General features: G+C 44.4%; 3 protein-coding genes across 3 annotated transcripts; 1 reads left to right on the top strand and 2 right to left on the bottom strand.

Annotated features, from left to right (window-relative positions):
- Positions 1 to 421: 421 nt before the first annotated feature.
- Positions 422 to 3,925, bottom strand: gjb7 (gap junction protein beta 7). Its single transcript, XM_070925490.1, has 2 exons — positions 3,868 to 3,925; positions 422 to 2,546 (listed from the first exon to the last, which is right to left on the bottom strand). The coding sequence occupies exon 2, from the start codon at positions 2,532 to 2,534 to the stop codon at positions 1,746 to 1,748; it is 789 nt and encodes a 262-aa protein (XP_070781591.1). The 5' UTR covers positions 2,535 to 2,546; positions 3,868 to 3,925; the 3' UTR covers positions 422 to 1,745.
- Positions 3,926 to 6,279: 2,354 nt separating this feature from the next.
- On the top strand, positions 6,280 to 7,618 carry smim8 (small integral membrane protein 8). Its single transcript, XM_070926031.1, has 2 exons — positions 6,280 to 6,546; positions 7,353 to 7,618. The coding sequence occupies exons 1-2, from the start codon at positions 6,430 to 6,432 to the stop codon at positions 7,509 to 7,511; spliced, it is 276 nt and encodes a 91-aa protein (XP_070782132.1). The 5' UTR covers positions 6,280 to 6,429; the 3' UTR covers positions 7,512 to 7,618.
- A 323-nt stretch (positions 7,619 to 7,941) lies between these two features.
- ddx51 (DEAD (Asp-Glu-Ala-Asp) box polypeptide 51) lies at positions 7,942 to 15,116 on the bottom strand. The gene is made up of 16 exons (XM_070925831.1): positions 14,918 to 15,116; positions 14,124 to 14,416; positions 12,759 to 12,946; positions 12,496 to 12,646; positions 12,251 to 12,396; positions 12,094 to 12,165; positions 11,906 to 12,012; positions 11,533 to 11,641; positions 11,291 to 11,436; positions 10,346 to 10,535; positions 10,123 to 10,238; positions 9,900 to 10,016; positions 8,814 to 8,915; positions 8,634 to 8,697; positions 8,408 to 8,542; positions 7,942 to 8,136 (listed from the first exon to the last, which is right to left on the bottom strand). Exons 1-16 carry the CDS (start codon positions 14,938 to 14,940, stop codon positions 8,119 to 8,121), a joined length of 1,977 nt encoding a protein of 658 aa, XP_070781932.1. The 5' UTR covers positions 14,941 to 15,116; the 3' UTR covers positions 7,942 to 8,118.
- Between the last annotated feature and the right edge of the window lie 249 nt (positions 15,117 to 15,365).

The raw sequence follows: 15,365 nt of genomic DNA, 5'->3' as shown, positions 1-15,365 counted from the left end.
TCAGGGGTCTCTGAACACACTGTCCCCCTAAGAGACCTTTTCACCATCCGCGGGATCTTCTGTGATTGGTCGTGCCGTTTACCAAGAGAGCTGATTGGCCAGTAGGCGCTGCTGTTATACGAGTTGATCTGTTATCTCGTACGTAGCCTGCTCAGGGACCCCCACAACCCTCCAGAAATGAAGTGCGTTATTACAAGTGTGCGAGGTGTGCAGTGCAAGGAAGCATACATATGATCACAACAGACACCGACACACCGTACAAGAGTTCAAGATGCCGGGCCTTTCCTCAATCCGGACCCTCGCCACTCTAGTCCAGAAAGCCTAACCAAGTAGTTTTGGTGCCTAAACTTGACCAAACTGCAAAAGGCCACAAAGGCTCAGAGATCATGGTTTGTGAATATTTATATGATTTGTGTGGTGAACATGTTACTGCAGTTGTACCATACAGTGTAGTTTATTTACGTTCTAACTTGCACACCTCCTTTTCCATATCCTTCTAGACCTCACACACACACAGACACACACACAACCATTTTCAACCATCTAAATGTGATACATGTAATGGCTGCTGCTAATAAGACTCGCAGTAACTATTTCTTGTCTCTGCCAACTATACCAAGAAGAGCAATTGTAGGATCTCATACTGAAAAACTTCTTTAAGAGTGTCATATACGTCCTTCCAGTATAGACTATTTTCAATATTAACCCATCGCGTATATGTATGATCCTCCATCCATGAGATCAGAGGTCTTAACTGTGCAGCCCAGAAATAATATCTTAAATTTGGGAGCCCCAAACCCCCCCAGGATTTAGGCAGTTGTATAGTTTTAAACCGGATTCTTGGGCATTTTCCCTGCCAGATGAATTTAGATATTAACTTATTCAGCCTCTCAAATACGGATTTTGGAAGTTCTATAGGCAACATCTGGAATAGGTACAGCATCCTTGGCAAGACATTCATACGAACCGATTCAACGCGCCCAAGCACAGTTAATGGAAGCACTGCCCATCTCTCCAGATCCTCACTAATACTCTTAATCATTTTCTTATAATTTACAATTTACAAAACTGCCTTTGATAGCTACTGTATCTCACAAGGTGTTTTAACCAGAGGAGGAGGAAGCGTCCAGAAGTGTTCCTTCAGTAAAAGTATGTAAGCATAATCACTAAAATGTTCTTAAAGTATTAAAGCAGTAAATACTTAAATAAATACTGTTATACTAATATACATTATGTCATTAGATTATTACTACTCATGCATTAATGCAGAAGCAGGATTCTACTGTTAATCTGCCAATTATTTTCTCCATTAATCGACCGATTGTTTGGTTTGTAAACATTCTGCCAAGCAACAGCCCCCAAAAGCTCCGCATCACTAACAATACATTACAATTATTAACAGCATTCAGAGGAAAAAGCAGAAAATCTTCACACCTGCGAAGCTGGAAGCATCAAATGTGGTTTTTTTACAGGAAAAAATCAACTAATCGTTTTCATTCTCAGTTTCATTCATAACATGACATTCATATGTTATAACTCTTCATACGTTTTGTGTGTCAAAGTCTTAATGCTAGCTTTCATTAGTGCCCCGACTGCTGATTAATGTCTGTGATTAAGAGTCTGTTCACGCTGAGTAATGACAGGACAGCTTGCCGCGGTTTCATGCGGGCCCCGTTGAATGGTGTTGGCTCTCACTTTGAGAGCCAAAACCATTTTCACTTGAGCTCTGAGAGGGCCCCAGCCCTCTAGGACTGGACAGGCTGGTTTTCAGCAGTGGATGCAGGCCGCATGGCGCTGTCCTCTGTGTTTGCTGTGGGCTCCATGGAGGCAAACGTGTTGACAATGGAAGCAGGTGGCCGGCAGTGGCTCAAAGCCTTCTCTTTCACAGGGGTGTACCGCCTGGTGAAACATTTCCACAGCTGCTTCCACACTATGTACATGAGCTCCACGAAGTTCAGCGCGATGCACAGGATGGAGGTGCAGCCCATGATGTAGAGGAAGATCTTCTTCTCTGTGGCTTTGGCTATGTAACAGTCCACCGTGTTGGGACAGGGACTCTGGCTGCAGGGGAGGAGCATGGGCACCTCAAAGCCGTTGTAGAGGAAGTAGAAAGCTAGCAGGGAGCCCACCTCGAAGGCTGTCTTGAAGACCAGGCTGATGGTGTAGGTGCAGAACAGACCTCCATCGATGCTCCCTTTGTCCTGGTACAGTTTCCGCTTGTGCTTGGCCTCCCGGTGCTCCCTGTAGGCCACATGCAGGGCCACCAGCAGAGACGGGGTGGACACCATGATGAGCTGCAGAGCCCAGAGGCGCACCTGCGAGATGGGGAAGAAGTGGTCGAAGCAGGCGTTCTCACAGCCGGGCTGCTGGGTGTTGCACACGAAATCCTTCTGCTCGTCCTTCCACACCTGCTCGGCCGCCGCCACGTATACCAGTATCCTGAAGAGGAAGACCACGGAGAGCCAGATGCGCCCGATCACAGTGGAGTACCTGTTCACCCCACTGAGGACGTTCTCCAGAAAGCCCCAGTTCATCTTCCTCTGAGTCTGTCAGGGAAGAAAACAACAGTTGGGTGCAACTGAATAAATACAGTGATGTTTTCACCTATTTACAACAAATACACCTTTATATAGGATACAATACTGATTAGCTCCTTCCTGGGAGCCATTGATTTGCATTCACTGCATGACATTATGAATATAACATAGCAGATTCCACTTCTTCGACACAGGACGCCTACTAACCCATCATTCTTTGGTAATGCAGGTCGATAGTAAAGGCCTGCACTGTATTACCACACAATATTAACATCGTGTTGTGATGTGGGGTGTGCACACTTTTGTAATAAATGGGCTTAACACCCAAAAACACTGGTATGGTCCCTGAAGGCTATAGCCGAGATGTCTTCATTTATTTATCATAAAGCCAGGCTGCTTTTAATGCAATGAATATAAAGAAATATACAATGTATTATTATATATTATGTATACAATATTTCAAAAGAAGTTTAAGAAAAACGTTGGGAACCACTGTACTAAAAAGGAAATCCACACATTCATGAAGGGAAGGCAGCATAGAATTGCATTCTGGGTTATCTCCATTTTATATATTTTTACCACCTTTCCTCGTCCCTACTTCCGTATATATACTGCATATATACGCATTTAGATACAGGACCCCTCTACAGGAGACAGGTAGACAGGTAATAGTACATGGCTTGCATTATTACATGACTCATTGTTTCACTTCATACTGTGGCACATTTGCAAATATTCAAATAAACCACAAACCAACTCCAGGGCAGCTTGTTGTGTCCTGCACATTCACACTTGTCACACTTTCGTTCTGACAGCTGTCAACGTCTTGTAGAAATATTTTCCTGATCAGGTCCCAGGATCAGACGGGTCTCAGGATTTGGGTGCAGCTGGTAGGCTGGTAATATTGGTAAGTAATAGTAGCAGTGACCTCAGATGTTGGTCTAATAATATCCCCGCGTATTTATCACAGTGGATTGTACCAAATGAAATATGGTGTTCCATAGAGAGCTCTTTAGGTTGAGTGGTACTTAATGTAAAGTAACATTACAGTAAGATTGTAATTGCACACTGAATATAATCACAGGACTTCCATCTACAGTCGCCCTCACACTAAACATATAATACCTAATGACATTCTTAAAAATATGTAGCATTAACAATCACTTTGAGGCGTTCAACACCATCTTATATAGTCCACTGCGTGTTCACTGATGTAACGATGAGGCAGTGAAGGCCCAAAGGTGTGACACCTCCTCTCACTGAAAGGTCAGGTCATTCCTAAGAAGCCGCATGGACTTCTGTCAAACGGAGCTGAGGGCAGAGAACTCACCGCAGCCTCCCGGGAGATTTCTCCTGTGGCCTGGGTTGACAGCAGGTCTGGTCTGTGCGGCGTGTCCTCCGCTGGCTGCTCACCTGTAGGGGAGACAAAAGCTCATGTGCCACACCTTATCCAAGCACACTCATCACAAACACCACAAGAGATAGATATCAGCTGTCTCGCACGCTGTCTCTTTTCATTTTGAGCAAGACGGGTAGTTTCCTGTGAATTACTGGAAACGGTGTGGCCAGGAGCCTTCCTCCGGATCACCTGTTGTGGACCTGCAAGTGTGACGTGAAGCACCTGTGTGTGTGTGTGTGTGTGTACACAGACAACATCACCATGGAGCTGGCTAATGCAAATATTACCTGCTGCCTGTCCTGTTCTGGCAGTGTGTGTGTGTGTGTGTGTGTGTGTGTGTGTGTGTGTGTGTGTGTGAATGTGTGTGTTTTTCCCTTGTCCTCCCACTTGGGCCGACACATGTAACTTTGATGAGAGCCAGATCACATTATACTGCTGATGAATAATGCATGTGACCCCAGGCCTGCGCCTTCCGAGCACCTGTGCCTCTTATCTGTCAGGTTGCTGCTTACACTCTTAAAATCTCAAAGCCTATATAGTTACACAGTAATATTTGTATTGTACACAGCCAGAATTGATCGACAAGGAGGATCAGTGGCTTTTTGCAAGAGGCGATTCCAGCCACTGGGAGGCGCTGTTCCCGTGTAAATAGTACATCTGGGTAAAGTGAGGTAATCAGGGATACTTGACTTACACGCTGTGTTACTTTTAATTAACGTCTCCTCTTCAATTCTACGTAAAAGGATGTGACAAAAATCTGTGAATAGGATTTTGATGTTGGCAACCCCAACCCTCAAGAAAAAATATGTAATTACGCATTCACCGACAACAGAACACAGCTTGCAAGTGAATGCATCAATAGTAACAATCCAGTAATATGCAATAACATCAACAAAGGGTTTATTTTCTGCATTCAGAACTGTTAATTGTGATAGTTTAAAGGATTAAGCTGGCATGTTACTGTCAGCAAATCTCATGAAAAGATCCAAACAAACAAAAGTCCATCTCTCAATACTTCTTGACTTCCTGTCTGTGGCTCCTACTGACGATGTCATTCTTTAAAAAAAAAAAAATTCATAATTTTAAAACAGTTTTTTTTTTATCAGTGAACGTTCCTCAATCAGGAGGGAATAGTGCATTTGTTGGGGACTATTTTCAGCGGCGGATGAATCCACATTTGGTGCTCCAGTATTTTGGGGGGAGCAGCTATTTCATGTGTGTTTTAATGAAGTAATGTCTAAAATATATGAAAAATGAGATGTGTAAACAACAGACATATTTTGAGTTTGGCACGTTTTTCATGTAGAAACGACATCTTAAATGTGACATTGCCTCAACATTTTCCACATATCATTTCATTTATTTTTGCTTTCCCTTCCCCTCTGCTCTTTCCCTCCCACTGGACTCTCTACGAAGCATAGGTTAGAGTTTCGGTTTGTGTGCATGCGCCTGTTTGTATGCGTGAGAATCAGTTTGCTCCCCTAGTGCCCCCATAGTGCCCATCTGCTTGGTCCAAAGTGCTGATCAGCTCAAGTACCACTCTGTTGTAACTTCAGGGCACAAATTCTAATACAATATCAGAATCAGAATCAGAAATACTTTATTGATCCCCGGGGGGGAATGACACAAGTTACAAGTGCTCCCATTCAAAGAATAGAAAAAGTAGCCTAGAGTTAGAAATGAGAAGTATGTACAAATATAAGATATAAAAAACAAAAATATATACATTTCCAATATTTAAGTGAAAAATAAAAATATAAAATATGCACAATAGCAATGTATGTGTATGTACTGTATATATATATATGTGTGTGTGTATTGCACTGGTGAAGTATTGCACAGATTATTGTAATTTTAAGTAGTCAGTAGTGCACAGTTCAAGTATACATTTAAATACAGAATAAATAATGAGGTAGTAGTTTCAGACAGAGGTGAATATCTGATATATATATATATCTGATATAACAGGGGCTGTAAGATGACACCGGGGTCAATACCAAATGTTAAAATGTAGTTTAAAGACCTTATTATACTGAATTTAACCAAAGTTATCGAATACATGCATATGTAATCTTCTCCTGGGTTCAAAGTCATTAATTTTTGGATTTAATAAATCATATGAGATGGGCTACTGTTTGTACTATTCTTTAGTTTCGGGGAGAGGGCTCCCATGAGGAATACTACAAACGATAATACATGGGCGGATAATCCGCAGTCAGTGTAAACAAACATGGCCGCTCATAACCACTGGGGGCGCTGTGGCCTTTCAAGTCGCATATTGTCCTCTCTTCTTCTTCTTCTTCTTCTTCTTCTTCTTCTTCACACTCTTAACCGTCGTCTTGGACCGTGAAACATGGCGGCCTTCAGGGAGGCAGCTGAACGTTAGCTTAGTAGTTGTTTTTCGAGCTTCGTCGTCATATACACCATATATATATATATATATATATATTTCCTTTTTCCCAAAGAGCGGTGGTGCTCCGGTTGCGGGCGGACATGTCAGACAAAGGGACAGAGAGTCCCGGGGAAAAGGGTTACAGGACCCCCGGGCTGAGGGGCGCACAGACCTCCACACTGTTCCGGGCTGTCAACCCTGAACTCTTCATCAAACCCGTAAGGTTCACTTGACAGACAGACACTCACTTTGCTCTTCGTTGAGCTAAGCTGTAACGTTGAGACTCTATTTCTGCGTGAAAATAACATTGAGCTTTCAAATAGCTTCATGAAACACTCTGTGATGCGTTTCCCTGTAACGTCATCTGTCTCGTCCTTAATGTTTTACTAAAACGTTCATTCAAAGACACGATCCCACACCGAATAAAGGAGGTCTAACGCTCACATAGCTACCAGGAGTGTAACACCGTCTCCACCCAACTCCAGATCCAGTACTTGACATGGACGTGGATGTGTCTTTATTGTCTATACTGCCCTGCTGTCTGTTGTCTGGGCGTGAACGTTTATTATTTACCTTTTTAGTTAATAGTAGTTCAGCTAAATACTCTTAAATCAAGTCCCACGTACTTGCTTTTTCTGGAGCTTTCAACTACATCTCACGGTCTTCATCAGCAAAAAAAGAAAAAGAAGCTAGTAGACCTTGTTTGGAGGTTATTTATGTTTTCACAAACGGGTTACACACGTTGGAACTGGGTCTTTGGCAGTCTCTAGGCTCTCCCACTTAATCTAGCCCACCTTTTGATCCAGACCCCGTTTTCACAAGGAAGTGGTGGCATTGGCATAAAAAAAGCTGCTACAGCAGTCTATAGACATCTTGATGTAATGTTTGGTATCTGGTTTAATTTGAAGGGTCAGTGAACTGCGGAAAATACCCCCCCAACACACAAAAAGAGACGGTTTCATCTGGCTGATAAATCCCCCTCCAAAGCCCTTCACTTGTGACACAAAGCCCTGTTGTCTTGCAGAATAAACCAGTGATGGCGTTTGGACTGGTGACCATCACCTTGTGCGTGGGCTACCTGGGCTACATGCACGCGATGAAAGAAAACGACCAGCAGCTGTATGAGGCCGTCGACAGCGAAGGGGAGAGATACATGAGGAGGAAGTCATCCAAATGGGACTGACACTGGCACAACATCGTGTATAACACTGAGTGTGTGTGTGTGTGTGTGTGTGTGCTTGTATTCTAAAGACAGAGTGGATTCAAACCAAATAAAAAAAATTAAGTGTAGCTGCTAGACTTTCTCCAGTCTGTAAATACAACTGTTTTATTACTATTCCCACACAACAATAGGCTCAATACTATCCACATTAAAAGCAGACATGATGTTTACTGTGGAACCTGGAAGGCACTAAAACCACCTCTTGGACCACACGGTCAGCTGTGGTGTGAAGTATCCGGGGCTGAGATGTGTCAAATACTTGGTTTCTTGGGTCCTTTCAAAGTGCATTTCTCTGTTGTGTTGCTTGTTTTTAATTTGCACATTATGACATAACTGGGGGGGGGGTGGGATTGATGGGAATGATAACCAAAGTGAACGTTTCGTCTTTCATGATCACATTTTAATACAGTCAGCAATCGCCTCAGTTAACAGGCGGTTTCATGTGCTGGCTCACACACACACACACACACACATTAGATGTTAGATGAGACAACATCAGTATAAACAACAGAAAAAAAAAAAACATGCCACGTGGTCTCGATGAGGCACTGACGTCCGCGTCGCTCCATTATTTGGCTTTCTCCTCCTGTGGAGGGAAACAAAGGCAAACAATAATTCAAGCCATCTTCTATGTATGCCGGCTGTCAGGTGAAAGGTGCCTTGTCGCAGGGTGAAAGACTGTGGAACGTTACTGCTTGAGCGGAGTGTTGAAATGGACAAATGCGCTGCTATCCACTGAGATTAATGATCAAAGAAGAGTTGGTTTCATTCAGTTTGTTTTTTTAAATAATGGAACATGCTCAGAAACGTTTTCAACTGTCTGTATCAACATTTCATGGACGTGTTTGAGACAGTACCTTGATGACGTCAGCCAGCTCCCGCAGCGTTTGTTCATATCGGGCCTCCATACCCCTCAGGTTCTGGGGTTTGACGATCTGCTTTTGAATCCCGGGGCTTCCTGCTTCCACCACCATCTGGAGGAAGTTCTTCTCCTGAGCGGGGGGGGGAGGGTTAGTCTTTACTAACTGTTTCTACTGTTCGTGTGTAATTATGGGATGTACATGCGTGCTGTGGCGTTTTCACCTGCACTCCCAGCAGAAAGGTGAAGGCCAGGCCTGCTTTCCCCGCCCTCGCCGTTCTCCCAATTCTGAGCCAGGACAAAGTCTCAGTCAGAGCACAATATGAAGGCGCCACACTACAGTATAGTACAGTACAGTACAGTGCAGTATATTCGACACACATTGCGTTGGATGGGCGGCTCACCTGTGAATGTACGTCCTGATGTACTGCGGTGCGTCATAATTCACAACGCATTTGACCTGGCTGACGTCGATGCCTCTGGCGGCTGCGTCTGTGCTGATCAACCTTCGGGATGACACGGTCAGTTTGAGTCACTAAAGCTCACGAATGGCCGAGGAAATAAACACACATAATCTCGCTTGTATAGAACAGCTGTATGTTTAAGTATGTTTTGTTTTTTTTTCCTGTATCCTGCTGTGAGTCTGCCCTCTGCGCTATACTGTGTAAGTCACACACTTGGCCAATAAAGTTGATCGTGATTACGTTGCAGCGTTTTGCTGGTTATTGAGATACAGGAAGATGAAACGGGACATGAAGTGACGTGATTGGCAGACAGCTGATATGCGAGAGTTCAGCTGATCTCTTGCAGCTAGCGATCAGCTATCAGGCAGACAAATACACAAGCAACATTAGCTCTCAGTGACAAACATGTTGGGAAAGTTAGGTTATATATAGATATATATATAAATATAGTTATGCCAAACAAAGCTCGCTCCATTTAATAGACCACCATGAAACAAACTGCAAATGGTCTGAGAGCTGCGTCCATGTGCTTAAGGCCCCTGTGCCCCACTAATAGGCCTGGACATAATAAAAGGTTCAAGGCTATGGCTCTAGAACATCCTCCTGCTGCTGCTGCTGCTGCTGTATGCAGCTCAGGTTTGAACAGATCCGTTGGCAGGATTCCTGCTGCTAAAAAACGATGGGATGCGAGCTCGACTTTGCCATTACAAAAGACGGATTCGAATTTGAAGGAAACCTGCTGCTTTTGTTTATCATTACATTTCCGGGCGCCGAGCGGATTCTTTTCGTCTTCCCTCCTGTCTCCAACTTGTACCGACTTGTATTTGACGCCTTGTGTGTGCGTGTAATGGTCACACCCTGACTCTATGTTCCTTTGGATGACTGATTTACCTGGTCCCTCAGGTTGGTTGATGTTGATGATGCTTCTGAAGTACGTACAGTATACTGATGTACTTGATGAAGTTTGCTATACTGTGTGTTTTCTTTTGACTTTACTGCTCAGCACACTCACACACACACACTCACAGTTGGATCTTTCCCTGTTCAAATTCCTTCAGCGTGTTCTTTCTGTCCCCGGGAGAGAGTCGGGAGGAGAACTCAGCGGCCTGGATTCCACCAAAGAGCTGCACCAGCAGGTAAAGCCTGAGGAGGAGGAGGAAGCAGTGAGACCGTTCCTGAAAGAGTCTGGCGGGAATATGTGTGTGAGAAATGGGTTTAATGTCTTTTAAACAGGGTTGCTTTCTCCAACCTGTGTGCAGTCTCTCTGGAGTTGGTGAAACAGAGGATGGGGCTGAGTTTCATGCGCAGGATGAAGTGGAGGATGAGGAGGGGCTTCTTGCTTAACGTGCAGGGCACGTAAAACTCCTGAAAACAGAAAGTTATTAACGAAGCCAGTCATAAACCTTTGACGCTTTCTAATCATCACTGTCTGACGCCACAGCCCACAGTGAGGCTCAAAGGCCATCTCTTACCGTCAGACCTTGGGGGAAGTCGAAGCGGTCTTGTTTCTGGGCGGGGGCCGCTGGTGTGCCGTTGGAGTGACCGTGGATGGAGCTGAAGAGTCTGGGCTGGTGGAGGCCCAGCTGCTGCAGCTTCTCTGGGTTCTGTGTCAGTGTGGCAGAAAACAGCAGCTTCTGCAGCGGCATCTGAGGCGGAGACAGACTGAGGGGGAGGAACAGATGGTGACTACAATTTTCAGTTCCTGTCCTGCAGCTGCACTGCCCCCCTAAGTCACACCCGAGACGGTTTAGAAAGGAGATGGCGCAACTTAAGAGTTGGAGACTAGCAGCAAGTCCTGAGTCTGTTCACTCCAATCGGAAAAGTGAACGTGAGAACAGATAATGACCAATTCTTTCGTCCTGCGGGCACCGAAGTAAATATCAGACCCATTTTTTTTCCACAAGCCGCATATCTTCAGAACATTCTGACAACATTCTGGCATTTTTCAGACGGACAAATCTGGAGGACATTTACTTTGTTTTGGGACCCGTCTCTGTCTCTCGTTAAACGAGCGGCAAAATAAGGCGGCAGGGAGGCGACAGGAAGTGTATCTTCGTCATCCTCTGTTATAGAGTATCTTTGGTCACACGGACTCACAAGTAGCTGGTTTACTACACACTTGTGATAACCTGTCATTTAATCTCACTTGGAGGTTTGGGGTCTTTGAGCTTTGGACAGACCCCCCTGCTTCCAGTCTTTATGCTAAGCTACGCTAACCACGTCCTGACCCACAGACACGAGTTTCACATCAGTCTCATCTCACTCTCACCGATAGCACATACGCTGTATTTCTCTAAATGCTGAACTAGTCCTTAGGTGAAAATGTATAGTTTTTGAACATTAGGTACATGTGGAAGTATTCATCTCTATCCGCTGAAAAGAGACTTCGTGGCTTCAGGTGTAAACACACGACTCACCTGGCTGCTGTGACGCATGCCGGCTCAGTCCGCCTGAAGATGGACGCGGCCTCTGGTCCACCTCCCGGTCTGTACACCGCCTTCGCCACGTGACTGAGCCAAAACTGGTGCATGCTGTCGATCATCCTGTCAGCCTCGTCAATAATCTGTGACGGAGGACACAATGAAACTTACTAAAAAAATTGTACACCAGTCAGTTGTATCTGCTGTCGCTTTGAGTTATCCAGCTGTTGAGAACTCACGAGAAACCTGAGGTGCTCCAGACATAAACCTGAATTCTTGTTGATGTGATCAACCAGGCGACCCGGAGTGGCCACAACTATGTCTGCTAAACTGCGTCTCAAGCCCCCTCTGGAAGAAAAATCAGAACAACAATCAAACAAGTGGGTATAGTGAGTTACATTGCGCAAATCCCAAGTCCTGGTCTGATATTTATATTTTCTCCTAATACAGCGGCAGCTTTAAAGCCCCTATGTGTACGACTTTCTCGTTTCTCCGTTGACGCTGGTGCCCCTGGTGGCAGAATGGAAAAAGGCACCATCTGCCATCTTAAAAAACAAACAAACAAACCAGTACATCAGGTTTAAATGCAATTTACTACGAAGCTGCGCCCACCTGTGTTCTGCGAGTGAAGCCTGCTCTGCGGCGAAGGACTTCTGACCAGCCAGCATCACCACTTTCAGAGACGTTCCCTCGGCGTACGACGCAAACACTTTGCAAACCTGTACAGGAGAACGATTATGAGCTGAGCGTACATTGCTGGATCTGCGATCCAGACGTTTGTTCTGAAGGATAAATATGACCTGCTGGGCAAGCTCTTTCGTCGGCAGCACGGCCAAAGCCCGGACTTCACACACCACCCGCTCCATCAGCACCTGGTGGTGGAGAACATCTTTATTTCACCTTTGAAATAAATTTCACCGTACAGTAGGTGCCTTATACATGTTGTGTGCAGCTCACCTGTATGACAGGTATGACAAATGCCAGAGTCTTGCCGCTGCCCGTTGGCGCAGACACGCAAATGTCTCTGGGCTTGTAGCCGCCTCGTCCAATCAGCAGGCCCTGCTGTGCGCTCTCCAAGACGGCCGGGATGACCTCCGCTTGCACTGTGAAAAAGGTCCAGGCATTCTTCACGACTTCTATTTCTCCGGTGTATACTCCACATCATCATCATCATCATCATCAAGTTTGTTTGTTTTTTTTACCTGGAAAAAGGTGCTGAATTCCATTACTTTGTAGTTTTTTCAGGAGCGGAGCGGAAAGTCCTGGGATGTCAGAGACGGGGATCAGGTTGCTTTTAATGTCTCTGTGAATCACGTCAGGCTGAGCGAGCCACTGAGGCAGGACCCTGTGGACCTGTGTACAGGAGAAAACACACACACACACACACACTCTCTGTGGATACTTATTGTCATGATATCGGTGACCCCCTGACCCTTCCTTTAGCACCGTCAACAAATCACTGTACCTTCAGGGCAGGTTTGTTCTCAAATCCACCCAGAACTGTGAATCCAGTTGGAGCAGAGGTCGTCTTCCCTGTGCTTTGTTTTGGCGTGTCGTTTCCCGCGTCTGCTTCCTCTTCTTCTTCTCCTCCGGTGTCCTCCTGTCGGTCTCTCCCAGTCCCACGAGCGTCTGACGCACCTTTAACTGAACTGCCTGAAATCCAAAGACCGACGAAATAAATGGGAAGCATAGTTCCGTCATGCGGGCAGTATGTACGTGTTACAGAAGCTACATCCCAGGTCGTAACCAGACTGCTGCAGTGGATGCAAAATCACTGACTACCGTCTCCTGAAAATGGGTACATGAAAGAGTGACTAGATTGAGAAGTAGTTACTTTTCATTACTAGTTTTAACTTTTAATTGAGACAATATGGAGCAAATCCCTGGAGATTATAACTCGAGCTGTGATGTTTCAGCCCTAATCTGGCTAGGTGATTTCCTGAAGATACACAATGAGGCATTTTTGGGCACAGGAATACACTATAAATATATCGTCTGTGATCTACACGAGGACAACCTTGTCCACATAGTGCACCGTCTGATACCGGATATTAGAGGCGAATACCGATATTTGATAGCTTTAAAAATCTCAGCTGATATGTTATTCAAAACAAAAAACAAAACATTTCAAAATGAAACCATTGTGACCAAGATATTAACCGAGCGGGACATTTTACTGTTGCCAAAAACATAATTCTGAACCAGAAATTTAATTAGCCTTAGTAACATCTAGAAACAAGAGCTCAAATGCCACAAAAATAATACGAAAATATACATCAAAATTGTTCTCATCCTAAATCTCTCTCTCTCACTTTTCAATTCGATTCAATGTTATTTACATAGCGCAACAAAAGTCATCTCATGACACTTTGGCCATTTTCTCGGTGAGGTTCGCCCCGAGTCGGACTCACCGAACTGGACACACGTGTCCAGTGTGAAAGGAAGACGCTCATACCGCTGTCAGAAACCAGCAGACACATTTAGCAGCCTAAGTAGTCGTATTAGAGGACCCAAAACTATTAGAAATAATAATAATAAGGTCTTATCAGAGCAGGGTTCATCATTATGTGTGACTCCTTTCACAGCACACATAGTGATTTGATCCATTGTTTATATATAAATATTCATCAGTGCAGCTTTAAATGAAGTAGTGTGTGATGTGGGCAAGCCTGTGCTAACAACATTAATGTCTACATCAGCTCAAACACATCTTTTGGCATTTCTGTACAACAATGTCTTGCTACGAAGCTACAAATCGGCTGATAATATAACAACAATAAGTATGATGTTATATACAATATGAATATATCGCCCAGTTCGGTGTACACACCTGACCGATCCTTCTTCTTCTTCTTCTCTTCAACAGGCTCGTCGCGGCCCTCAGAGTCCGAGACTTCTGATTTCCTCTTTCTGTGGCGTCGAGCCTCCTGACTGCTGTCCCTGCTGTCAGCTTTCCTTTTCCTTTTGACATCCTGCTGTTCTGCCTGTTCTTCAGGCGGGCGTCGACTCTGTCCTGTCAAGCTCTGTTTCTGCTTCTCTTTTGCCTTCTGCTGCAGTTTAGCCAGTAAGGCCTGAGACCGAGACTCTTTGGAGATGCTCCCATCTTCCCCCTCTCCAAGATACCTGCGAGTGAACGACACACAGGGTTGAGCGCAAGTTACAGACGCTTCAGCACAATCACAGCAGCGTTCGCTCAGTTTAGTAGCTTGTGATCTCAGAGTTCAAATGTTCTCATGTCTAAAATAAAACATGCGTTGCTGAGTGTGGTGTGTGCTCAAATACCTTGTATCATAACTTCTTTCAGCAATACATACATTGACTTTGTGCATTAAAGCACAGGAAGAGTTAACTGTCTACTATTAACATGAAATCCTTGATCTTTGTTATCTTAGCAGATAGAACCTCATACTTCCAAGCAGAAAATGAGTTCTCAGTATTAGAAAGGGTTTTGATACAATATATTTACAACGTCCCAATTAAAGACAACTTTACTGCATGTCAGTTTTGTTATCTGGTGTGAACATGTTGAAGCTCATCATCTTAAAAGCACTCAGAAGCCAGATAGAACCGTATAACTCCAAGGTCATGTAGTAATTTGACATAAAATACAGAAAATAAGCCTACCTGTTGACAAGAAACAGAGACATTTCAACAGCAAGATGGAACGCCCCAAGAAAGAGTATACTTTTCAGCTCTCCCGCATTAGCGGAATATTAACACTGAACCCCGTCCAGACTCGTAAACACCTCTGTTTCTTTAAAGTACTGAGTAGTGTTTAAGTAATGTGTACTTTAAAGTTTACTGAACTACGAGAATAACCACTGTCTCATGTGTTTTCCACACTGTACTAAGCGCGGTTTAATGACGCCATTCAAGCCAGTCGCATTGTTTTTTGCGTCACCAGTCGGGCGCGTCCACCTTTACTTGATTTCTTTCACATTAACTTGAAAATTCAAATAAAAACCAACACATTTTGCTTTTGGAGGTATCTGTGCATACACGGGAACATCAAAAATTGTGTTAAAAGTGATTTTAAAAAGCACAATCGCAACTAATTGTTTGTTTCTCCGCC

The sequence above is a fragment of the Enoplosus armatus genome, chromosome 19 (genome assembly GCF_043641665.1).
Source record: "Enoplosus armatus isolate fEnoArm2 chromosome 19, fEnoArm2.hap1, whole genome shotgun sequence".
NCBI lineage: Eukaryota > Metazoa > Chordata > Actinopteri > Centrarchiformes > Enoplosidae > Enoplosus > Enoplosus armatus.
Note: the sequence above shows the minus strand (reverse complement) of the source record. Positions and strands in the feature narration are given on the sequence as shown.